Raw genomic sequence first — 25,718 nt, forward strand, 5'->3', positions numbered from 1 at the left:
GACTCTTTTAATTTCAAATACTGTTGTGTTTATTGTGTTTATAGTAAAGATCATTCTCTTTAAGGGTTAAGATGTTGGTAGTAAATGTACATGCTCTGCTGCTAATCCTATTGTGTTTTAGTGTAAGTTAGCTTCCTGTGGGTAATTTGAGTTGAATAATCTTGAATTGTTAACAGTAGATAGAGAAAAGAACCTAGGGCCCCATCTATATGGTAGACGGGCTACATATAGATACTTGTAAAAGCACAATCACTGTGATACTGAGCTTATGTTCAGGTGTGTTTCCACAAAGTAGGACTGCCAATAAAACATCATCAACCAGGAAGTAAATAACAAAAATATTAGCAGAACATATCCTGCCAAAAGTGACTTCTGTGCATTAACGACAACCAATGATGCAAACTGTAAAATGTAAAAAAGACAACAAAGCTGTGAAAAAATGATCTGATGATTATGGAGGAATTTTGAGAGTAAGTGATAACCAACAACCACAGTTCACTGTAGAAAACAAAGACACAGAGATAAACTATAAAATAAGTAGATGGTGTACTCAGGTATTTATGATGAGTTTTTTTAACTTCTCCATTCTTTAAAGTTTTTCTTGTTGGTCGTCATAACTCAGCAGCTGCAAAGAGAAAGTTTCATCACAGGTTTTCAGCCATTGCTTGGTTATAAAGATGAAAATTTAATGATTTAAACAGACATTTTTGTCACTTTTTTATTGGAGTTTGTACAACATAATAAAACAGTGTTGGCAATCATTTACATTTCTCTCTAGTTTCTAAAGGATCATTTAATTGTCCAAATGCCACCACAGACAAGTTAAAGTCTAGTTGTGATTTCATCATTCTAACAGCAGTAAAATAAATGTCAGGATGAACTCTGGCTGCTCACCAAACTTGTGTTCATTGGACAATAATGTGTGAACGTCTCTGAGCAGTTTGTAAATTGATGTTTTGGGTCAGTGCAGCTCAGTGATTCCTCTCTGATATCACAGTTTGTCTCATCTGCAGCAAACTAACTGCAGCTGACATGAACTGAATCATCTGAGCTGAACTGAGCTTCAGAGAAACACAACATCCTGATATTCACTGTGAAGCTTTGAGTGGAAAAAGACAGAAAAACAACATGTGGATCCTGGAATAATGGCAGCTTCCATCTTTAAAGGACTGAAGAGGAAGAAGTTTACAAGGAATCATTGAGAACAGTTTCAAACATCAACTGATTGAATCCATGAATCTGAAAACGTGTTTGTGAGTGAAAGAGACAGACATGTACAGACTGAACTATCTGTTCAACAGTCAGAGTTTCTCTGACAGGAGGACACTCGTTACACTCAACTCAGCACAGAGACACTGAGGAAGCAGGAAACCAGACTGTAAATCCAGGATAAAGAGGTTCAGTGAATGTGGTGTTGAAGGTGTGGAGGTGGATCAGAGTGTCAGAGGAGACTCTGTAGAAGGACAGAGTGCCAGCAGGACAGTCCACATACACTGCTACTCTGTTACAGACAGAGGAGGAGGAGGAGGGGTATGTTTCTCTGTTATTGTGACAAACAGAGTAACCGAGATTATCAGAGCAGAACAGACACCAGGACTGATCATTCCTTCCAAACTCACAGTCATAACTGTTTCCTTTCCTGCTGATTCTTCTGTAACTCACTGATATTAAAACCTCTCCTGTCCACTCGACCTCCCAGTAACAGCGACCAGTCAGACCATCTCTACACAGCAGCTGAGGCCAATGATCAAATCTGTCTGGATGATCAGGATATGACTGAACCTCCTCCACACATGTCACCTTCCTGTTGTTGTCAGACAGTTGTAGGTTTGTGTTCACTGTGTTTTTGTCGATTGTGAGTTGACAGGAATCTGATGGAGAGAACAAACACAATCCAGCTGCAGTTATTGATCCATCATCTGTTCATTGATTGACACTTTGATGATGACTCCTGACATCAGAGATGTGAATGAGTGATGTGACAGTTTGAAGATGGTTGAATGTGTGCTGCTTTGTTTTCATCAATCACATTAAAAACACACTTACACTTCCTCAGACCTGGGATCAGCCATCGGACTCCAGCAGGCTCCACCCTGAAAGGAGGAGGGGGGTCAGAGCAGCACAGTCTCTGTCAGCATGCACACATGGACATTACATCGCTCTCAGACACACACTGTTAGACACTGATAAAGGAACAGTCCAACATTTGGACTCATACACTGGAAGGAAATGTCTCTATAGGCCTGTCCTGTGGTTGTCGTGTTCCAGTGAGGCTGTTTGATTAAAAATCATCATCATCATTTTGATCAATATTAATTTTATTTATTTATAATAAAAAAAAAAAAACAGGAAAAAATTTGCACAAGGTGAGGAGATTCAAAGCTCCCAACCAGAATGCTCAAACTTGTTCAGCTGTTTACAATCACTGTCTGTGGCACAATAAGACACATTTTTAAGTTCAGTTAAAAAAAAGAAAGGAAAAAAAAAAAGGTGGTTGTCAAGATGGCGGCGTAGGAGCAGGTCAAGTTTGGGAGAGCGGGCGTAGAAATTTGCTAATAACTGATTTTTGTCCTATTAGATACAATAGCTCAAAGCTTTATGAGGCGTATTAACTTAATATGAGCATTAACAGTTATTTTTTGAGACAGTCCGACGCAATGCCACGAAAAAAGAATCAAGTTGCCGAGGCCCTGGCAGATCGTACTCAACAAGCTAGAGTAGCAGAGGCAGAGGCAAGTCATGCCAGCATGGAGACGCAGGCTGGAGCTGCTGCCACCCCGCAGACACTTCTGGAGGTGGTGGACGAAATAACGGCAAACATTTCCAAGATTATCGATGAGAAGCTGGGTCCAATATCAGAGTTATTAACGAAATATAGTAACATCTTGGATAACCATGAGGAAAGGTTACAGCGTTACATCAGTTCTCTGGAGGAGACCCCTCGCGTCAGTGAATGAATGCTGGAGTTTGTTAGATATTTGTTTGGCGGAGCGTCGGACTGTCTGGGTTTGCACCAATATGTGAGTACGTTAATGGAAATGAACTGGATTTAAACTACTTTACTTTTTTTTTTTTTTTCGGTAAAAGGGACATATAAGAGCAACGCCTTTCTGCCTCCCAGACCGATGTCTTTTCTTTCCGTTAGAGATCCCTCTCACTGGAACTTCTCTGAGATCAAGAGTAGGACAGTGTTTATGATTGAGCCATTGTTGGGCGAAGTGTACTTTTGGTACACTTTTTTTGTTTTTGGTGATTTATTTTGTGTTCAGTTTGGCCCTATGTTTAACTTTGTTATTTTCAGTTATGCACAAATGAAGCTCAAGTTCCCAAGTAATATTCTATGTTGTAGTTAATTATGTCAGGTATGAAACTGTGCACTTGGAATGTTAATGGGATACATACACCGATCAAACGGAAAAAGGTCTTAAATTATCTTAAAAAAGAAGGGGTACAGATAGCATTATTGCAAGAGACTCATTTAAATGACAGTGAACATTTAAAGCTTTTAAAGGATGGCTATGGGCAGGTATATTTTTCATCGTTTACTACAAGAAGCAGGGGAGTAGCCATCTTGATTAAAAAAAATACCCCATTCAAACTTCAGGACTGTATAAAGGACAAACACGGACGTTTTGTGATTGTGAAGGGTTTGCTTTTTGGAGAAGAAATAGCTATATTGAATGTCTATAACCCACCTGGGTCTTCAATAGATTTATTAACATCTCTGTTCCCTAATGTTATAAACCTTAACATAAGACAGACAATCATAGGGGGAGATTTTAACTGTCATTTAAATCCTATTATAGATAAGTGTCCACCTGGTAAACTAACACTTTTGGCTCATGCTAAGATTGTCAATGCATTTTGTGAAGAGATGGACTTTGTATACACATGGAGGGCTCAACATCTTGCTGTTAAAGAATACACTTTTTTCTCAAATGTATCTGGATCTTACAGTAGAATTGACTATTTTTTCCTTCCGAAAGGTATCTTAAGCTCAGTAACCTCTAGTTCTATAGGCCCAATAACTGTTTCAGACCATGCTGCATTTTTTTTTACAATATAACCTATCAAACCACTTAAAACAGACTAGACACTGGAGGTTTGCACCATATATCCTGACAGACCAAGTTTCTGACTTACTTTAAAGAAGAATTTATAATATTTATGTCAATTAATTTACCTTCTACAAATGACCCATCACTACTATGGGAAACCTTCAAAGCTTTTTCTAGGGGTCTTATTATATCCTATACATCTACTAAGAGATGTAGGGAGGAAAGATTTTAGAGACCAAATTAAAGCGGGTTGAGTGGGAATATGTTGCACATTCATCTGCACAAAAACTTAAAGAGATAGCTGCACTTCGAAGTGCTCTTGACACACTTCTGACTAAAGAAGCAGAAAATCAGATTAGATTTGCGAAACAAAAGTTGTACGAACATGGGGAGACGGTGGGGAAATATTTGGCACATCTAACAAGGAAAAAGGCTGACTCCCAGACTATTCCTTCGGTCATAGATGACCAGGGAAAGCAAACTTTTGAGAACATAAATATTAATAATATATTTAAGAACTTTTATGAAAATCTATATAAATCAGAATTACAGCCCAATGCAGTCAAAAAAATGGACAGATTCTTCTCCAACATGAAGCTCCCTTGTTTAACTGAGGAACAGAAGATAAGTCTGGATGCCCCCATATCCAAAAAAGAAGTCCTAGATGCAATCAAGAGATTACAACCTGGCAAGTCTCCTGGCCCGGATGGGCTTAGCGTGGAGTTTTACAAAGAATTCCACGGCCTCTTAATTGACCCTCTTTTAAACATGTTTAATGATTCTTTTACTAAAGGGACGCTACCACAATCACTGAAAGAGACAAATATCTCTTTGATTTTAAAAAAAGGTAAGGCCCCTGAGGATCGTGCCCCATCTCGCTTTTGAATGTGGATTTAAAGATCCTCTCTAAAATTTTAGCTGTGCGTTTAGAAGGATTGTTACCCTTCCTTATTAATGAAGACCAAACTGGATTTATTAAAGGCCTTAATCTATATAATAATACACGTAGGCTGCTGAACGTCATACAGTTTTTTCAGCAGAAATCACTAAGTGGTCTTGTGCTTTCTCTAGATGCAGAGAAGGCATTCAACTGTGTGGAATTACCATATTTGTTTTATAAGCTACGTAGGTTTGGACTGGGGGAAAAGTTTACAAATTGGGTAAAACTCCTGTATGAAAATTGTCTCTCAGCTGTGCGCACAAATGGATTGTGGGCTTCATATTTTAGTGTCTCAAGAGGTACAAAACAGGGTTGTCCTCTGTCACCACTGCTTTTTCCTCTTGCAATAGAGCCTCTTGCAGAGGCTGTTAGGTCTAATAAAGATATAAACGGCCTCAGGATTGCAAACAGAGAGCATAAGATCACTCTCTATGCTGATGATGTCTTAATTTTAATGACGAAACCTGAGGTCTCTATTCCCTGCCTAATCGAGACAATTGATTGGTTTGGCCAAATCTCTGGTTATAAAATAAATTTTAGTAAATCCGAAGCTATACCTTTAGGCAGGCTAAAAAATATTCCTCTATGTCCATTTCCATTTAGATGGTCACCAGAGGGTTTCGTTTATCTAGGAATAAAACTTACACCTAATTTCGACCAAATGTATGAAGCTAATTTTTCCCCCTTATTGGAACGCATTCGGCTAGATTTGGAGAGATGGAATACTCTTCCTTTATCCTGGATAGGTCGAATTGCTTTGTTGAAAATGAACATTCTTCCCAGGTTACTCTACCCAATACAAATGGTCCCAGTAGTACTGTCAAGCAAAGCCCTAAAACAACTAAATGGATGGTTTAGTTCCCTCATATGGTCAAAAAGAAAGGCACGTCTTAAAATGGACAAACTATGTCGCTCCTCAGCAGAGGGGGGCCTTGACCTCCCAGATATCCGAAAATATCAACTCAGTGCTCACCTGCGTGTTATCGCGGATTGGGTACGTAATAAATCTACCTCACTCTGGATTGATATAGAGAGCTCTATGTCTGACTACCCATTAACATCGTTACTTTTTCTAAAGAAAGCAAAATCCCTTAAATCTGTTTGTCACAACCCAGTTACTATAGCCACAGTTACGGGGTGGCATATAATTAGAAAATTAGAAAGCAGGTCACAAACAACCTCGGTTTTTACTCCAATGTGTAATAATCCAGACTTTTTGCCGGGAATAACGGATAATAATTTTAAAATCTGGGCTGACAAAGGAATACTTAAATTACAGGATTTGATGGAAAATTCTACTCTAATGTCATTTACTTGATTAATTGAAAAATACTATGTTTCAAATAAAGATTTTTTTTCGGTACCTACAGGTCAGAGACTTGATAACAAGAAATACGACATGTCAGGATATATCAGAAACAGAAAGACAACTTTTTATGACCAAATCAGCAACCACTATTAGTAAATTTTATAATGCTCTTAAGCATCACAAAGTAAACAAAACATTTTACTTGAAGGATCTGTGGGAAAGAGAACTTGATTGTAATATAACGGAGGATGAGTGGATTGAAGTTTGGAGGAATGTAAAAACTCTAAGTATTTGCAATAGAGTCAAAGCGACTCAGCTTATGATTCTTCATAGAGCCCACATTTCTCCTTATCAAAGGCAAAACTTTAAGCCTATCTTATCTCCACAGTGTTTAAAATGTAAAACTGAGATAGGCACTCTTACACATTGCTTTTGGTCATGTAATAAAGTTACGCAATTCTGGCAGATTATTGGTGGAGAACCGAATAAAATTTTTTCTACTAAATTAAATAACAATCCTTTATTTTTATTACTAGGGATAACCGATCCAGTTGTTACTGATAAATATAATAGAAAGCTTTATAGAATGTTGACTTTCTGTGCAAGAAAATGTCTCCTCCTTAACTGGATAATGGAAAAAATTCCTTCAAAAACACAATGGCATAAGGTTATTTTGAATTACATATCTCTTGACTACCTGACATGCAGGCTGCACAATAAAGATTATATTTTTGTTAAAATATGGGAACCCTTTTTGTTATTACAATGTGACTACACATAAATTATACAGCGAAACATTCAAACAAGACTAAACTCAGAAGAAGTCATTCTATTTTATAAATTAGTATTATCTAGTTAGAAATATACTTTTGGACGTTTTCAGCTTTTGTCCCTTTTTCCAATAAGGCTGTGAGCTTCTGTCTGTGAGCTTCTGTCTGTGAGCCTTTGTCATGGAGTTTTTTGTGAACCCTGAGGGAGATAAACAAAGGCTATAACTTGATTTTGGTGACACTACAAACATTATTTTCATTGAAAAGCATACTCAGTTTTCAGTCTAATTCACTGTAACAAAAAGTCTGTCACACCATCATCCTCTCCTGTGCAGTGGCTTCCCAGCTAGCATTGAACATTCAGACAACATCCCATGAACGCTGCCATAAATGTTCAGTGAATGTTCACATGCATTAATGACATTAAAGACTACCAAGGCAGATGGAATAAGAAAACATATAAACATATAAAACATATAAACTTTTATTTTGCTATACATGGATGTACATAAGAGATATCAGCAAAACCTTCATGAGAAAAATGTAAAAAAAAAAAAAAAAAAAAAGTAAAATGTAAAAAAAAAAAAACAGACAGTGGATGTGTGTCTTCCAGCTCATAGGGGGTCATTTTGACTGTTGGGTTTTCTCTGTATTATTGTAGGGTCTTTACCCACAATACAAAGCGCCTTGAGGCGACTGTTTGTTGTGATTTGGCACTATATAAATAAAATTTAATTGAGTTGAAATGAAATGAATTGAATTCCGTGTGGCAGCTTCCTCGCCTGTGATTGGACAATACAGATCACGTGTGGGATCACGCTGAAGGTCTCGCAAGATCAAAGGAAATCAGTGCGGTCGTTCTCTTCCGTTCAAACTGAATGGCGTTCTTTGTCTACGCTGCTTTCCTGGTACGACAATGGAGGACATGTCTATATTTTCAACACCCCAGAAGCTCCTCGTGAAAGCGGGCCTCTCTACCGGCCAGCTTCAACCAGCCCCGCTGCAGACGAGAAGACACTGCTGGCTGCAATGAGTGGGTTATCTCCTCAGTTAACTCAAGTTTCTACCATCAACTGAAATACAAGATGGCGTCTATTGTGTAGAGCAGGGGTAGGGAGCTCCAGGCCTCGAGAGCCGGTGTCCTGCAGGTTTTAGATGTGTCCCTGATCCAGCACATCTGACTCAAATGACTGAATTACCTCCTCAGTCTGCAGTAAAGTTCTCCAGAGTCCTGCTAATGACTTCTATATGTGATTCAGGTGTGCTGGATCAGGGACACATCTAAAACCTGCAGGACACCGGCTCTCGAGGCCTGGAGTTCCCTACCCCTGGTGTAGAGACTCGATGCTCTGGACTCTAACAAAGACTCACCTACTAAAGAGGAAAAGACGGCGGCACAATCCGAAAACTGCGGTAAGACTTGGTCGTTTCTAAAACATAAATACTAAGAGTGGAGGAATAGTCACAGTAAGCTGACAGACGTATTGTGATTTGGTTTCTTATTTTTATTTCATCTTATAGGAAGCAGTTCCTGCACAACTCTTAATCCAATAAAAGCCGGTATGATCCTCTGCAGAGGTAAGAATCAGAAACAAAGCAGCAGTATTCAATGTGTGGAGGAGAGAAGAACTTCAAATGTTTTTACTCTTATTTATTTTCACCTTTATTTTCCACAGACTGTGTTCACCTCACAACGTGAGTGTGAGTGTTCCTAATGCGTGGACCGTGATATAATTGTGTGTAAGTATCTATTGGTGTTGTTTGTGTGTTTTTTGCCTGAATATGTTTATGTATACACTGTGTTTACACTCTTTATTTACAATGTACAAAAATGTTTTTCAGCTTCTTGAAAAACCTACAGACGGTTCGCCGCAGCTTCCGCAACAGTCAGCCTCACGTTCTGGAAAAGGTGGCAGCCATTAAAAATCCTGCCCGGTGACGTGCAAGAAGGAAGCCGGTAAGACATATTGGATTGTTTTATTGTTCTGCTGTATTTGTGTAGTTAGCTTGTAAATGCAGGTTTATTTTTGGAAAATGTTACTTATTGTTTTTTTTAACTTTATATAAAATCTGGCTTCTTTTGAACAACCCAAAATGTCTATAAAAAGATGATGCAGTGAAGGTGAAAATAATTAACACTGAATGTTTATAGTTTCAGCAGCTGTAACATTTTGGGACCTAAAGATAAAAATGTATAATCAGTTTAAAGGTGCCTCAAGGGTTAATGACCAAAATCACTGAAGTACTTTTATCAATGTTAGATTTTTTCAAAGTACTTGTTAATTTGTCTTTTTTTCACAGGATGCACAGGAGTTGGTACTTTTTCACATAACCACTGTTTTTGATGACAAAGATGGGCTGATTCAGGGTCTTATCTGCTATGTGTACATTCAAAGTCAAGAGACTCAAACTTTCAGTGTAGTTTCCTGATTTTTCACAATATTTCATATAGTTTCATAATGACTTAATGTGTGCTCTGTGTCAACAGCTGCTGGAGGCGAGGGCGAGTGTCCTGGCAGTGAAGGAGGTTGCCTTCTGGGACGGTGTCACCACTGACCTCATGTTGGATGAGGAGGATGGCGTCTCAGAGGGCGTATCGGGCTGGATTAAGACCCCCAAGCTTCCCCAGCCAGGAGCTCAGTGACCTCTGAGCCAAACTGCAAGACAGACTAGAAGCTCACCCTAAATACAACGATGCACCATAAGTGTTTGTATGCTGGACCATGCTCTGAGAGAAAGCCACCACCACATGGCCCAGAAGTAGCAAAGCATTATATGTCATAATGTTTATATATATATGGATTATATGATGTGTGTATGTGCATATTGCTTTGTAAATAAAAAAAAAAGAAATTCAAACTTGTGCCTCACAATTTGTTTCTCTTAATTGAATTCCCTTTAGTTGAGGTTATTAGCATAGCATGAATACAACACAACATACAAGGTATATCACAGAAATAATAATTAAAAATAATTTTTATCACTGGGTTATTATTTATTAGGGAGGGGCTTACCCAGGCCTGTCTTTATAAAGGCCAATGGGGGACAGAGCTACCAGCCAATCACATGTGAATGCTGAATTGTGATGGCATTTTTTTCATCCAATGACAGAGAAGCCACGTGGGTCTGTTACCGCTGCTTCGGCTTGCAGCGCTGCTATTCATATGTAAAGTAGAGGCGTTAACACCTCCCGCGGGCCGGCTCCCCCGTACCTTTACCCCCCGCTGATTCTGGTGGTACGTAAACGACCATATCCGTCTCAGGCGAACGAAAATGCGCATCCCCGTATGCTGACGAAAGCTGCCGTTTACTAGCGGCGCCCGCGTCAGTATACGGGGACGAATATGCTTCTTTTCGTGCAGTGTATGTTTTTTGTATATGCAGCAAATATTGGATTGGGAAACTGAGGTTTACGGGCCAAATGTTTTTTTAATTATATTTCACTTTATTATTTTTTTTTTCTGTTTGTTTGTTTTGTTTGTTTGTTTGTTGAAAATTTATATATATATATAAATAAAGGCTGGTTAATGTAATAAATCACCTTTTTCTACTGTAATTGAGCAGCCCAACACTGCTATTCAGAATACTTCGGGTTCTTTAATATTTACTAATCAATGAAGTGGAATTTATGATTATAGATATTAAATGAAATGTCAGTGGCACTGGTGTTTACCAGGACTGACAGGCTGGAGTCAGACAATGTTTAATTTTTCCCTCAATGAGTTGGTGTACAGACCCAAGCACATCCAACCATTTAACAATACTATAACAAGTTACTACGTGTGCATCACGTGTAGCAAGCAAAACAATAAAAACAACTAAGTTTCTTACAGAAGCACGATCGGCAATCCTAACATCCATCAGCATGTCCTGTCATGGTTCCAGGCCATGTGCCCACATTTTGTGTTTTAGTTCCTTTAGGTTCTGTTTTCATTAAGTTTCTGTTATGTCTGGTTTGGTTTAGTTTTGATATTCTCTCATAGTTTCCTGTGCTGTTATTATTGTTGTTTACATATTGATTTCTGGTTTCCTAGTGTTTTGTGTGTCAAGTCTGCGTGGGTATCATGTTTGCGTCACTTCCTGTTTTATTTTGATAGTCTCTTTGTCCCTGTGTGTTGTGTTCTGCTTTGCTTCCCCTTGTCTCAGTAATCATGTTCAGGTGTGATCTCACCTGTTACTTGTTTCCTGATTATTCCTCTGTGTATTTATGGTCCTTGTTTTCCCCTAGTTCCTTGTCAGGTTGTTGCATTGTCCATGTCATCCGTCTCCTGAGTGGTGGTGTGTTCATGGATTTGACGTCTTATTGAGTTTATTCTGTGTTCTTCATTCAAGCCTTGTTTGCTGGGAAGCCTGTCTGTTTTTGGTTGGACAATAAAGACATTTGGTGTCCTGCTTTGGGGTCTTCCTCTGCCTGTTGTACCGCCTGACATGATGTGTTCGCAGGCAAAAAAAAACAAAAAAAACCCCAAAGTGTTACACTCTCCTTCACCTATCTTTGGGCTTCACTTTTTCTTACTTCTAGTATGAAATAATCCACTCAGTGAAATAAGAATTTCTAAGCCAACACAGGAAAATATTGCATCTCTTCCTCTACGCTTTGTTTTTTTTAAAATGGTCTCTCACACACATCATCATTGTCCCTGTGGAAGGAACTTGTGGTGTGATGTGCATATAGAAAGCTATTATACTATAAACTGTATGGATGTGCTTGGGGAAATACTTTTGTTGCATAAATTAATGCTGATCACATCTTGCACCAGACCCAACAATGAAAAACTGAACACAGAGGGAACAGCATCAACTCCAGCTTGTCAACAGGATCTCCTCCACAGTCCTCGTTTATAAAGTGCTCTACAAATCCAAACATTGCAGCTAACAGGCAGATTAGATTTTTCTATTTCAGTGCAGCTAGCCAAGAATGAAAAACCAATTATAGCTAAAGAGACTGTGACAGAAAGCATATCTGTATCACTGCAGTCAATACAAAAGTGACCCCCTTAGACAGTTTTGTTTTTCTTTGTTTTCCATTGAGTTATCAAATCTGTCACTAGTTAGAGAACATAAGCCAATGTAAGTCTATTAATAATAACCAACCAACCAACCACGTGACTTCATGTAGTTATCATTGATGTTCCTAGAAGACTTCTAATTGGACACCTTCCCTGGAAACATCTCCTGCTCATGCTCAGTGTTTATGTTATGAGGAAACTAAAAAGATCTGACTTGTGTGATTGCTTCATGTTGGATATGAGTGTTAGTTGAACAAACAGGCAGGAATAGAATAAAGAAAAGAAAAATAACAGATACCATCAGAGGCTGTAACTGTCCTCTCCATAACTGAGAGTTTCCAGATTCAGCTCCTTTAGAAGAATCACTTCTGCCTCTCCTGGATGATTGTAGCTCAGGTCCAGCTCTCTCAGACTGGAGGGGTTGAAACTCAGAGCTGAGGCCAGAGAAGTACAGCCTTCATTTGTGATCAGACAGCCTGATAGTATGGAAGCTCGTTTCCGCCACTAAAAAAAAAAAAATCGCCATCCATAACTCAAAATTTTGAGTTATTAACTCAAAATTTTGAGTTAATAACTCGAAATTTCAAGAAAATAACTCAAAATTTTGAGTTATTAACTCGAAATTTTGAATTAATAACTCGAAATTTTAAGAAAATAACTCGAAATTTCGAGTTAATAACTCGAAATTTTGAGTTAATAACTCGAAATTTCGAGTTAGCAAAGCCAATCAAGATGCGTGGTGATGGTACGTCATTTCCTTGTTACGGAAATAAAACCCGGAAGACACCAGTTATCAATGCTACAGCTAAGCTACCAGTACAGATCCGATCATGAATGAGCAAATTGCTAAGTACTTTCAGCGAGGATTTACAAACGATGAAATCCTTGCGTTATTAACTGAATCACATGGCATCATTATCAGCAAACGCACCCTCGAAAGGATCTTACACAAGAACAGACTTTGGCGCAGAAAGAACAAAACTGAGGTGGAAGAGGTGGCGGCTTTTATACAAGCGCAACTGGAAAACTCAGGTCAGTCACATGGATATCGCTGGATGCACCAGAAGTGTTGGATGAATGGAATTGTGACTGACAGAGAAACAGTTCGTCTTCTGCTCCGTTTACTCGACGGTGAAGGTGTGGATTTAAGGTCCCGTAGACGACTGCGGAGGCGAGTGTATCATAGCAGAGGCCCCAACTATGTGTGGCACATCGACGGATACGATAAGCTTAAGCCATTTGGAATTGCAAGAAGTGGATGTATTGACGGCTTCTCAAGGAGCGTTATATGGCTTGAAGCTTACAAGACAAATAATGACCCCAGAGTGATTGCTGGTTACTACATGGATGCCGTGATTCAACATGGTGGATGCCCTGATCGAGTGAGATTAGATTTAGGAACAGAAAACGTCCATGTGGCCCAGATGCAAAGGTTTTTACATTTTTCAGACAGTGATTCAGAAACTGATCATGTCACTTTTGGAGCAAGTACAGGAAATCAGCGTGTTGAAAGATGGTGGCTAATCTTACGAAGTCAGTGTGTCCAGTACTGGATCGACCTGTTTGACAAACTAAGAGAGGATGGACACTTCTCAGACTCGTTCTTGGACAAATCATTGGTCCAGTTCTGCTTTCTTCACATTATACAGGTGAGTTTACCTACTGATATCTGTTGTAAATGACTGTTTTAGCAGCATACATGGCCTTTGGCATATTGCTGAAATACTGTATATGTGTATTAAAGTACACATGAAAATTATAGTTTTAAATCTGATCTCTTTTTTTCAGATAAATATATTAAAATGAATATCAAGGTACACATATTACAAATTCATTATGTGGGTTTATATGTGTCTCTGAAATTGATCATTTATAGTGGGCCAAAACTAATAAATAAATAAGAATTCAAATCCCCATATTATACATATACAGTTTTAGCTAAAAATAAATTAAAATGCATACATCATGATCTAAGCCACAACTGTGCCTATGTATATACATTAACATGTTGTTCAAATAGTGAAATTAGAACAAAGTTTGCATTACAAAGGTACAATAATGGTGTCACGTAATCTAACATAATTTATGCAGAAGTTAGTTGTTTTTTGTACATGTTTAAATTAAAAATGTTACTTGTGTGTATTTTTGTCATCAAGGAGGAATTAAACGAAGTTGCTTTGGCTTGGAACGACCACAGAATACGCCCAGTCCACAACTCCCGCAGTCCTCATGGTCGACCGTCTTTTATGTATGCCCTCCCAGACATCTATGGAGCGAGAGACTGTCTCCAGCATGTCAATATGGAGAAAGTTGAAGCCTGCCTTGAAGAATGTGTGTTCAAAGACTTTCCATGTGATGAGGATGTCTTTCATCTCTGTGTAGAACTGATGGCTGAACATGCTCTGGGCTTCACAAATGATGTGTTTGATACAGTGGATCTGTATGTACAGCTAAGGCAGCTCATGCTTGCTCAGTTGGAGACATTGCCTTAAAGGTTATACCTATTTATGCATTTGACAGAGCTGTTGAAAGCACATGTCCTTTAACCTTTGTGCTTCCTTAGGAACAGTTAGTCCTCTGGCTTAGTCTTTTTTGTTGTTGTTGTTATTTCTACAGTAATTGTTGTCTGCACAAAGAGAACATCCCAGTTTTTTCATGTACAAAGGCTTAAATCTTACACATGCTGCCTGTCAAACCTGGTATTTGGAGATCATTAAGGTAAAGTGATATGTCTCATGGTGGATTTATGATTTTAGCTTTCTGAAGATATTTTTTTTAATCCTTGTTCACTTGTATCTCATTTTTGATGTCTCTTAATTTTTTGTTTCTGATAATGTTAAATTACTAATTTGGTTGTCTAGATTTTTTTTATATAGAAAATCTAGCTTATAGATGAGCTTAACTAAGCAAGGTGATGATTGTCTGTCCAAAAATATATATAAAAATGAACTGAGCTCTGTCATTGTAGTCTCCTTGAATACTTTATTATAATACACAAATCTCAAAAACAGGGACACTTAGCAATTAACATTTAATCCAGAGCAGTAAGTTAAAAAAAAAAAGTGACTACACAAATCAAAAATGTGCAAAACTTGTAAAATATCAAAGAATTTAAGATAAGAACAGGTAAAGATATGTAGCAAGATTTTACAAAGATGTCCTGAACTTTCTGAAATAAGAACATAGTGGCCTAAAATTCTATGAATCAAAAACATTAAGGTTTAAAGCTGAAAAAAATATTGGGGAAAAAAGTTAACCCCCCAAAATAAAACCTGTAATAAGAAAAATCAGTCATGCAGTGCAATGAAAGAAGGGAGAAACAAGACTTTTATCCCTCCTGATACAGTACATCAAGAAACAACCCCCAGCTGAGCACTTGTTGATTTCACTGAAGTCCAAAATAAAAATATATCAATTATGCTTTATGGCCACTCATTTTAGCAACATAGTCACCATAACCCAGATGGCTGAATAGAGGTGTACAAAAAATAACTATTGAATTACTGGCATATAATATAAAACTGAACTTGTAAACATTAAAATTTGTGCATTATAATAGAACATGTTAGATATATTAACTATATTACTGCAGGGGTCTCAAACTGTAACTTCTGAGGAGCCACTATAATCTCACTTTATAACATTAGATAACTAAACTGTCAGATTTAAATTAAGTTTTTCCTTCTTTTTTTGGATTGAGTATGGCTAATGAAATTATAGAAAAAATTTATAAATGTGTAAAGATACTTTGATTTTTAACTTGGTATGCGCAGATGCTGAATGAGGCAATAGGAATTTTTATAAAAAGGCCTCCAGGCTGCCACTTTGACACCTCTGCAGAAGTGCATTAATCAAGTGTTTTCAAAACATATTGCCCTGTAATAAGAACACACACAAACAAATTCAAGTCTCTAATTTTGTACCTCAAGTTGAATTCAATTAGTGTTTCACCAATAACTTTCTCAGGAATCAGTTTTGAAACATGTGATTCACATTGTAACAGTTCTGTTTTAGTGCACAACTCAAATACAATCTCTTGTACAAATCTGTGGGTCCAGATCCAGTGTTTGTGAATTAAAGTATTAGATAATGTCCATGACCCACACATTGGATTCCAACACTCTGTTCATCTCAGAACTAAAATCAGGATAGCTGTCATATTTTATTGACAGCTCCAGTACACATCCACATGTGTGTGCCACAGGTCGCCTCTGGAAACCTTCAAGTTCGTTAAATGCAACAATGATGTTCTTTCCAAGATATAAGTCTGAACCTGTGCAAAACCTAAGGAACAAGCACAAATGTTGCTTCTCAACATTCTTCACATATGTAGTTAGGTATTTCTGAATAACCTTCTGATGGGTCGTCATTGTTTCAGGAAAAGTGAAACACCCGAGAACCTTTCTCACATTTGGTTGGAGGGCTTCATATACTGAAGACAGATCACAAAGGCTTTCACCTGCAGTGCTGAGTGTTTTCGCCCACTGTTCGATGACATAGGCAGGCTCTTGGACAAGTGTTTTGTGTGCAAGCTCCATTAGGACTTCGGTAGCATTGCAGGCTGTTGGCATCCTTCTGCAGCTCTGGTTATCAAGTATGTCTACAAGTTCTTCTTGGTCCACACTGCTAAAATCTGACTGCCACGCCTCTAACACTGTACGCTCAGATTCAGGCATGAACTTGAGAAAATTCTCCACAATATCACTCTTCACATATCCAAAGGCAGCTTGTTCCAGAATGGCAGGGGCAATTTTCACAGGGAGATATTTCTCTGTGGCCCATCCAAATGCAATGATTCTGCCCACACTCTCCCACTCCTGCTGCCCAAAATCATGCCTTAAGAAGGGCACTTTGTAAGCAGTTCCAGTGGTGCACTGGTCATAGAATTCCTTCCAGAATTCTGAAAGACAGTCTCTTACAACTCCTCCATGATCATAAGCTTTTTCAGGTGTTCCATCAGGCAGTACAAGCTGGATTTTAATGTCAACATCTTTGAGATCATTAGCACTAAAATGTGAAATGAGCTCTGGCATTACCTGCCCTCTGTGAACGACTAGTACTCTTTTCATTCTCTCACTGGTTGGGCGAGGTTGTGGAGTTAAAACCAGGGTGTCGTCCAAATTTATTGACTCACTGTCAGAGACGGGTCCAACAAAAACAATGTCACTGCTGTAAGAAGAGTTATCACTTACAGCCTGCATGGAAGAGAGTGAAAGGTTATTGTCTGTAGTGTCTACAGTTTGTGTCACATCAGGGCTGACTTGTTCAAAAGGAGCAAATGAAGAAACTGTAGCAACAGTAAAAGAAGAGGAGTTTTGGTCTTGAGAAGATGATTGCAAACCTGGGCTGCTTTGGGTTTTTTTTGTTGTCAGGTAAAACCTAAGGATATTTAGTTTTGTAACATTGTACATTTCTCCAACTGTTAATCCACCATCAACTGTCATCTCTTGATAATCCTTTAGATCACATTCAAAATCTGTTAAGGGCCCCCGAACATTTCCTCCATTTGGAAAGAACAGATCTTTTGCAACCTGTAATATGTCACTTTTCTTAGCGTCCTTGCAAATTACCATTTTTCTTGTCCCTCCTCCTCGTCTAGCTCTAACCTGCTTGAAAACATCAGCATCTTCATCATAATGCATCCATCCTATTTCTATTTTTCTCTTTGTCTTCAGAGCATTTCTTTTATGGGTTGGTTCTGAATGTTCTTGCGCTGTGCTGCTGCCATCTTCAGATGTTTTTCTTTTGGACAATTTGGTTTTCAGACGTTCAAAAAGTGTCGACTTTCGGCTGTTGCCCTGCCGTCTGCAAAATCCAAATACTGCAAGGCGATCACCATATGATGGTAGATAAGTCTTCAGCTCCTCATCTGACATCAGATTTATAACACTGGCATCGATCTACAGAGGGAAAAATAATTCACTTTCACACACACACACACACACACACATATATATATTTGAAAATACAATTATATATTGAATGAAAAAAGTAGTATTTAAAAGAAAAAAAAATTAGAATTATGTACCTTCTCATTCTCCAGGGTTTGTATTATTTCCTCAGAGACTTCTCTTCGTCTCAAGAAGTCAGTCAGGTCTTCCATGCTGTAAACAAGTATGTACAAATGATCACTTATGAATCCACCATATGATCATCAAGTCTCGGTGTCTAATGTACTTAATGTAGTTGAGAAGCTTGTAATATAACTTCCTGGGTAATATACCTTCCCTGCAATTAAACACTAATCAGTGGTTCTCAAATTGTGGGGCGAAATGTCATGACAGGTGGGATGCGAATGACCTGGGAGAAAAGTCATGCGGAACATACGTTGAACATCTGATTTATTTTCACAGCAGAACGAGGAAACGTTAGCAGCTACGTTAGCACGGCGACTAGCCAAGCCAAGCTGTGCACATAGTGCCGTCATGCCGCCACTTCAACATCGACCCCCAGACCGATCTTAGCGTGTGGTGTTAAAATATTTCATATAAGTGAGGCATAACGGAAAAAATCTGCACTGATTACATACCTTTTAGATAGTTACCACTCGTTAGACTACATCTCTACCTGAAAACCCTGGCGACAATGCAGCACAGTCTCTACCCGAGTGCGGCTGTGCCCTGTGCTTCCGGTAACAAGGAAATGACGTTCCTGCATCCGTTCCTGCATCCTGATTGGCTGTGCTAACTCGAAATTTCAAGTTAATATCGCCATCTGTAACTCGAAATTTCGAGTTAATAACTTGAAATTTCGAGTTATTTTCTCGAAATTTTGAGTTAATAACTCGAAATTTTGAGTTAATAACTCGAAATTTTGAGTTACGGATGGCGATTTTTTTTTTTTTAGTGGCGGAAACGAGCTTCCATATGATAGTCTGTAGACACCACACAGGACAGATACTCTTAGGATTTTTTTTTTTTTAATCCAACACAAATCAACAACACAAAGGTAGAGGTACAGGATAAAGTCAAGTATTGTGTGAAGTCAAACAAGAGGAGTCAGTGAGTAATAAAAGCATGACTTAGCACCAGTGAGCTTAATGCTAATCATATCAAATCACATATTTTCACAGGCTTACCGCAGACAGTTTAGAAAAACATCTGTAAAGATTAAGGCTCAGAATGATGGCTCAAATTACAACATCATAATAGCTTGAAGTTAAAATCTTGCCTTTGACAGTGCAGCAGTGAAGAGAAGAGAGACAACTGGGGAAAGAAATCAGGTGAAGTCACAAAGGGCCATGGGTCGGACATTAGCCCCAGCTGCTGCATGTCAGCTGTTTGGTATAAGGTCACCTGCTCAGCCAATGAGGTAAACTGGCACCCTGTTTACACACATTTTTGATATGAAGACTACTATAAAATGAGCCAGACCTAGCTAGATGTGATTAAGATAAATATTTAGGGGACTGTAGTCAGACAAAATGCATGTTTTTAGAAAAATTAAGATGAAAACTGAAAAAAGTTTCAATCCTCATATGGAGAAATTATCCAAAAATTCTAATTGGTCATTTTCAAAATCCTGACCTCAGTGTCTCCAAGTTACAGTGCAGACTTTTCAGACCACAACACAACACTTTTACTCCAGAGTCATTCAGGTCGTTGTTACTCAGGTCTAACTCTCTCAGACGAGAGGAGTCAGACCTGACAACAGAAGACAGAGCTTCACAGCTTCTCTCAGAGGTTACAGCCACTCAACCTGATAAGACAAATACAATAATAATGTTATTTGTTTTTCTTTTCTGTTAAAAAACAGAAGGATAAATCTTTATAATAACTCACAGAGCTTTGTTGGATGCTTTAACCACTGGCAGCAGCCTCAGCAGAGGCTCCTCTGAAGCAGAGTATTTCTTCAGGGCAAACACATCCAGATCTTCTTCTGATGACAGTAAGATGAAGACCACAGCTGACCACTGAGCAGGAGACAGTTTATCTGTGGAGAGACTTCCTGATCTCAGGGACTGTTGGATCTCCTCCACTAGAGAACCATCATTCAGTTCATTCAGACAGTGGAACAGGTTGATGCTTTTCTCTGCAGACAGATTCTCATTGAGCTTCTTCTTGATGTACTGGACTGTTTCCTGATTGGTCTGTGAGCTACTTCCTGTCTGTGTCAGAAGACCTCGTAGGAGAGTCTGATTGGACTGCAGTGAAAGACCCAGGAGGAAGCGGAGGAACAAGTCCAGGTGTCCATTTGGACTCTGTAAGGCCTTGTTCACAGCACTCTGGTAGAGGTGTTGCTCTGTCTGGGAGTTTGGTTGTTGTTGTTCCAGCGGATTGACTCCAGAGTTGATGAAGGTCAGATGGACATGAAGAGCAGCCAGAAACTCCTGAACACTCAGATGGATGAAGCAGAACACCTTGTCCTGGTACAGCCCTCTCTCCTCTTTAAAGATCTGTGTGAACACTCCTGAGTACACTGAGGCTGCTCTGATATCAATGCCACACTCTGTCAGGTCTGATTCATAGAAGATCAGGTTTCCTTTCTGCAGCTCATCAAAAGCCAGTTTTCCCAGAGACTCAATCATCTTCCTGCTCTCTGGACTCCAGTGTGGATCTGTCTCAGCTCCTCCATCATACTTGATCTTCTTCACTTTGGCCTGAACCACCAGGAAGTGGATGTACATCTCAGTCAGGGTCTTGGGCAGCTCTCCTCTCTCTCTGGTTTTCAGCACATCCTCCAGAACTGTAGCAGTGATCCAGCAGAAGACTGGGATGTGGCACATGATGTGGAGGCTTCGTGATGTCTTGATGTGGGAGATTATTTTGTAAACCAGTTTCTTATCCTGGAATGTCTTCCTGAAGTACTCCTCCTTCTGTGGGTCAGTGAACCCTCTGATCTCTGTCACCATGTCAACACAGTCAGGAGGGATCTGATTGGCTGCTGCAGGTCGTGTGGTTATCCAGAGGTGAGCAGAGGGAAGCAGGTTCCCCCTGATGAGGTTTGTCAGCAGCACATCCACTGAGGTGGACTCTGTAACATCAGCCAGGATCTCAGTGTTGTGGAAGTCCAGAGGAAGTCGACACTCATCCAGACCATCAAAGATGAACACAACCTGGAAGTCTTCAAAGCTGCAGATTCCTGCTTCTTTGGTTTCAGTAAAGAAGTGATGAACAAGTTCCACCAAGCTGAACTTTTTCTCTTTCAGCACATTCAGCTCTCTGAAAGTCAATGGAAATATGAACTGGATGTCCTGGTTGGCTTTGTCTTCAGCCCAGTCCAGAGTGAACTTCTGTGTTAAGACTGTTTTCCCAATGCCAGCCACTCCCTTTGTCAGCACTGTTCTGATTGGTTCATCTCTTCCAGGTGAGCCTTTAAAGATGTCTTCTTGTCTGATTGTTGTTTCTGCTCTGTCTGGTTTCCTGGATGCTGTTTCAATCTGTCTGACCTCATGTTCATCATTGACCTCTGCAGTCCCTCCCTCTGTGATGTAGAGCTCTGTGTAGATCTGATTCAGAAGGGTTGGGTTTCCTGCTTTAGCGATCCCCTCAAACACACACTGGAACTTCTTCTTCAGAGCAGATTTAAGTCTGTGCTGGCAGGTGATGGGAAATTCTGAAAAAAAAAAATCATTTAACTTCGAATGTACTGAAACAACTTCTTTTAAGCAGATTTAATTTTATGTTGGTATGATGGAAAATTCTCAAAAAACAGATCCATAAATTCAGTAAAATCATGTCATTCTACCACTGCGGTTGTGGTCTGTAATTTTTTTTTTATCTGAGCTGCAGCAGGGTGGGGGGATGCTGACACGTCTATTTGTGTGTCTGTCCTATTTCACACTGTGTGTGTGTTTGTGTGTGTGTGTGTGTGTTGGTGTTTCTGCAGTGTTGCTACAAACAGCAGCTTAAATCTTCAGAGAAATCCTCTTACTGCTCTGCAGACAGTCAGCCAGCTCCTCCTGCTTCATTCTCCTCAGGAAGTGCAGTGTGATCTTCACAAAAGCCTCTCTGCTTCTCTTCTGCTCTTCATCCTCACCTTCCAAGGACGTGTCACCCTCCCCATGACTCTCTAAGCATTCTGGGTAATCTGGACTCAGAATCTTCTGGATCTTCTTCAGTTCATTCTTCACAAAAGTGATGATGTTGTCCTCCAGCAGCTGGAACAGAAAACTATATGAACGACCCAATCAGACTGAATCAAAGACCCAATCAGATCCATTTTGGACACACTGATAATCCACTGATCTACAGAAATGCTTCATAAAATGGAGTGAAAAGATGACTGCAAACAGAATATATGCAAAAATAGTTGTTGTACATGTACAAACGATAAATATGGAGTCCAGCTGTGTTTGATGCTGCTTGGCAGACTGACCACTGGGAACCTCTGAGCTCTCCTGATCCACTCTGTGAAGGAATCATGAAGAATTAGCATCACATTATGTTTCTGCGTATTCATTTGTGCTTTTCTGTGTTCATTCTTCCTTTCTGCTCTCAGCTTTTCTTCTTAGCTCTTCACCCAGGCTGAGCCACCTGACAGTTGTAGCCTGTGTCACCATGTTCTCATGCTCCTCCAAAAGTGCAGCAAACAATGATTCATTGTTTTTGAGATGATCAGTTATTTCAGTCACATCAACAACGTGATTCATCTTTAGCGTTAATTTATGCTACACCTCCTGATGTGTAACACAATGGAAAAATACCAGTTTCACTTCTGGGCTTCCATCCCTTTGCTTCCTCTTCAACACTGAGACATTTTTCTCTGTCAAAAAATTATTTGTCCTTCTGTCAGGAACACCTCAGTGAATTTACTATCAACATATTTGACAATATTTCAGTCTTAAATTTAAGGAAGATGAAGCAAATACAAGGTGATCAAACCAAAACTGAACTTTATGGAGAACCACACGACAAATGAGCCAACAATGAGAGAAAGTCTTCAACAGTCACACTGAAAGATCTCAGAGGGAAGATCTATACTGACCCACTGCTTTAATCTGTCTGATAAATGGTTTAATCTGAGGGGTCAAAGCAGCAGAGAAATTCATGGGTGCAGTAACAGATTTAAGAATTCCTTCTTTTACACTTTACTGCACATCACCAGTGTTAATTTCCTTGACGAACTATTTTCATCATAGTTTTTGTCAACAAGACTTTTTTCATGACGAAAACGAGACGATAACTAAATGAAAACTACCTGAGAGGATAAAAACGATGACGAAATTGACTGACACTTTCGTCAACGATTGAAAACGAGACGAAAATGATTGGCGGGGACGGCATCCAATCAGAACTTATTTAATTTTGTGAAAGGGCGGGACAAGTTTTTAAAACATCCAATCAAACACACAGTTGCACAAATTTGATCTAAACCTTGGAAGACCAAACTAGCCTGTAAATTTTTCAGGCAGAGCAGGTATACTCATCAATATTTTATTGTTATGCTCAATAAAATAGGTCAGGTAAATAAAGATGTTGTTTGTTCAATATGTTTGTGTGTGTTTTGGTCTTTCAAGCATTAATAATATTCCGTAACTTTTAATTAATGTTTAATTTTGTAAGTGTGTATAATGAATTCAAGGGAACTGAAGAAAAAGCATTTACAGTTTAGACCCTTTATATTTTAGTCGACTGAATCGACTGTAGATTTAGTCGACTAAAACTAAAACTATTCAGATGACCAAATTATGACTAAAACTGAATCAAAATTTACTGTCAAAATTAACACTGCACATCACTTTGTTCTCTGTCACCTAGAAATTTTTTTAGGTGTTAGATGAAAAGTTTGTTGCTCAGTTTCACTAAAGTAACATAAACAATATAAACCTTCATGAAGACAAACATCTTCCCAGGACATTGAGCACAGCTCAGAGGAGCCCCCTGCTGGAGCAGCTGCAGTCCTACAGACACTCAGCCTCTTCACTACACAAACACCTCCTACAACATCCATTCTTTAAACTCTGACTGCTGTGTTTGTGCAACAAACTCCAACACACACCGCTTCACATATGAACACAGAAATGTGTGTGAAAAAGAGCTGAGCTGACATTAAACATGATGGAGAATTTATTCAGAAACACTGAGTCAGGAACAACATTTAGACACACATTACCTCTCTGCAGGAGGAGGAACACCTGATTTAAGGTTAATATCGAAAGTCTTTGACCGGTCGCTCTTTAAGGACACACAGCTGGGTTCAGGTTCAGGTTCAGGTTCAGGTTCAGGTTCAGGTTCAGGTTGGTTCCTGTGAATAATGATGCAGCAGTGATGTGAGTGCTGAGCTGTGACATGGAGAAGAGTCATGGACACTTAGAGATGGTCATCTCACCTCTGAGCTTTGGTCTGGCTCTCATGTTCCCCACACAGAGTGGTTTTAGAGGGAGGGACTCCCTCCTCTCTGTCCTCACACTGATCCATGCTGCTGAATTCACATCAGCTCACACACACTTTCTACCTTCACCTGCAGAGGAAACACACATCATTCATGTGCACATCACCTGAAATCCTCCTTTCATCATGTGTGCAGCTGAATGCAGTCAGACATTGTGAGGCAGAGGAAGCTGGGAGCCTATCCCAGCTGTCATTGGGCAGTCAATCAATAATCTATAATCATGCAGATTTGGCTTCAAACAGAGCTGAATGGTTGAACCTTTCTGAGGTTTGTTTGGGAATACTGGGAATACTCTCCCTCTCCCTGCCTGGCTCACTCACTTGTTGTTTTTAGTGTTTAGTCCCATTCACACACTCACACTCTGCACACACTGATTTACTGACACACACTCCTGTGTGGTTTATTGACTTCATTCAGACACTGATCATCATCTACAGACGTCTGCTCACAGAGCTGAGACAGAGTTACAAGTTTGTTTTCACACATCATTCTGAGCAGCCAGGCAACACACACACACACACACACACACACACACACACACACACACACACACACACACACACACACACACACAGCTGTAGTTAAATCCAGTTTGACCTGAAGCACAAAGATCAGCACAAAGCTTCAAGAGAAAAGTCATTAGTGGAGCTCTTCACTGATTTGATGAAACTTAAGAATCAAATCAAAGAATCAAAACTTGAAACAGAATAAAAACCAAACAGAATCCAGAATCAAAACCTCAAATCTCAGATTCTCTGATCTCATTCTGACTTTATTTGAGGAATAACGTCTCTTTACAGTAATGACAGACTGACGTCTGCAGATTAATGCGCTCTGATATCAACTGAATGAGGAAATGAGTGACAGTTTGAGGCTCAGAAGGATGGAGGAGTCAGAGAGAAACGCAGAGAGCTGAAGAAATCCAAATGGTTTGGAGCTGTAATCATCTTTAAATACAGGGGTTGGACAATGAAACTGAAACACCTTTCATTTTAGTGTGGGAGGTTTCATGGCTAAATTGGACCAGCCTGGTGGCCAATCTTCATTAATTGCACATTGCACCAGTAAGAGCAGAGTGTGAAGGTTCAATTAGCAGGGTAAGAGCACAGTTTTGCTCAAAATATTGCAATGCACACAACATTACGGGTGACATACCAGAGTTCAAAAGAGGACAAATTGTTGGTGCACGTCTTGCTGGCGCATCTGTGACCAAGACAGCAAGTCTTTGTGATGGATCAAGAGCCACGGTATCCAGGGTAATGTCAGCATACCACCAAGAAGGACAAACCACATCCAACA

At 39.4% G+C, this 25,718-nt stretch overlaps 1 protein-coding gene, 1 long non-coding RNA gene and 1 pseudogene across 3 annotated transcripts; 1 reads left to right on the forward strand and 2 right to left on the reverse strand.

Moving 5' to 3' along the window:
* Nucleotides 1–1,341: 1,341 nt before the first annotated feature.
* Nucleotides 1,342–21,996, reverse strand: LOC115796379 (NACHT, LRR and PYD domains-containing protein 12-like; annotated as a pseudogene).
* On the forward strand, nt 12,996–14,672 carry LOC115796696 (uncharacterized). Its single transcript, XM_030753075.1, has 2 exons — nt 12,996–13,735; nt 14,243–14,672. Exons 1-2 carry the CDS (start codon nt 13,142–13,144, stop codon nt 14,576–14,578), a joined length of 930 nt encoding a protein of 309 aa, XP_030608935.1. The 5' UTR covers nt 12,996–13,141; the 3' UTR covers nt 14,579–14,672.
* LOC115796874 (uncharacterized) lies at nt 17,464–18,742 on the reverse strand. Of its 2 annotated transcripts, none has more exons than XR_004021357.1 (3): nt 18,616–18,742; nt 18,115–18,190; nt 17,464–17,986 (listed from the first exon to the last, which is right to left on the reverse strand). It is a non-coding gene; the product is annotated as an uncharacterized LOC115796874 (long non-coding RNA). The 2 variants fall into 2 exon arrangements; XR_004021358.1 differs by having other exon boundaries at nt 17,464–18,008.
* Nucleotides 21,997–25,718: the final 3,722 nt, after the last annotated feature.

This window comes from Archocentrus centrarchus, chromosome 2, assembly GCF_007364275.1.
Source record: "Archocentrus centrarchus isolate MPI-CPG fArcCen1 chromosome 2, fArcCen1, whole genome shotgun sequence".
Lineage (NCBI taxonomy): Eukaryota > Metazoa > Chordata > Actinopteri > Cichliformes > Cichlidae > Archocentrus > Archocentrus centrarchus.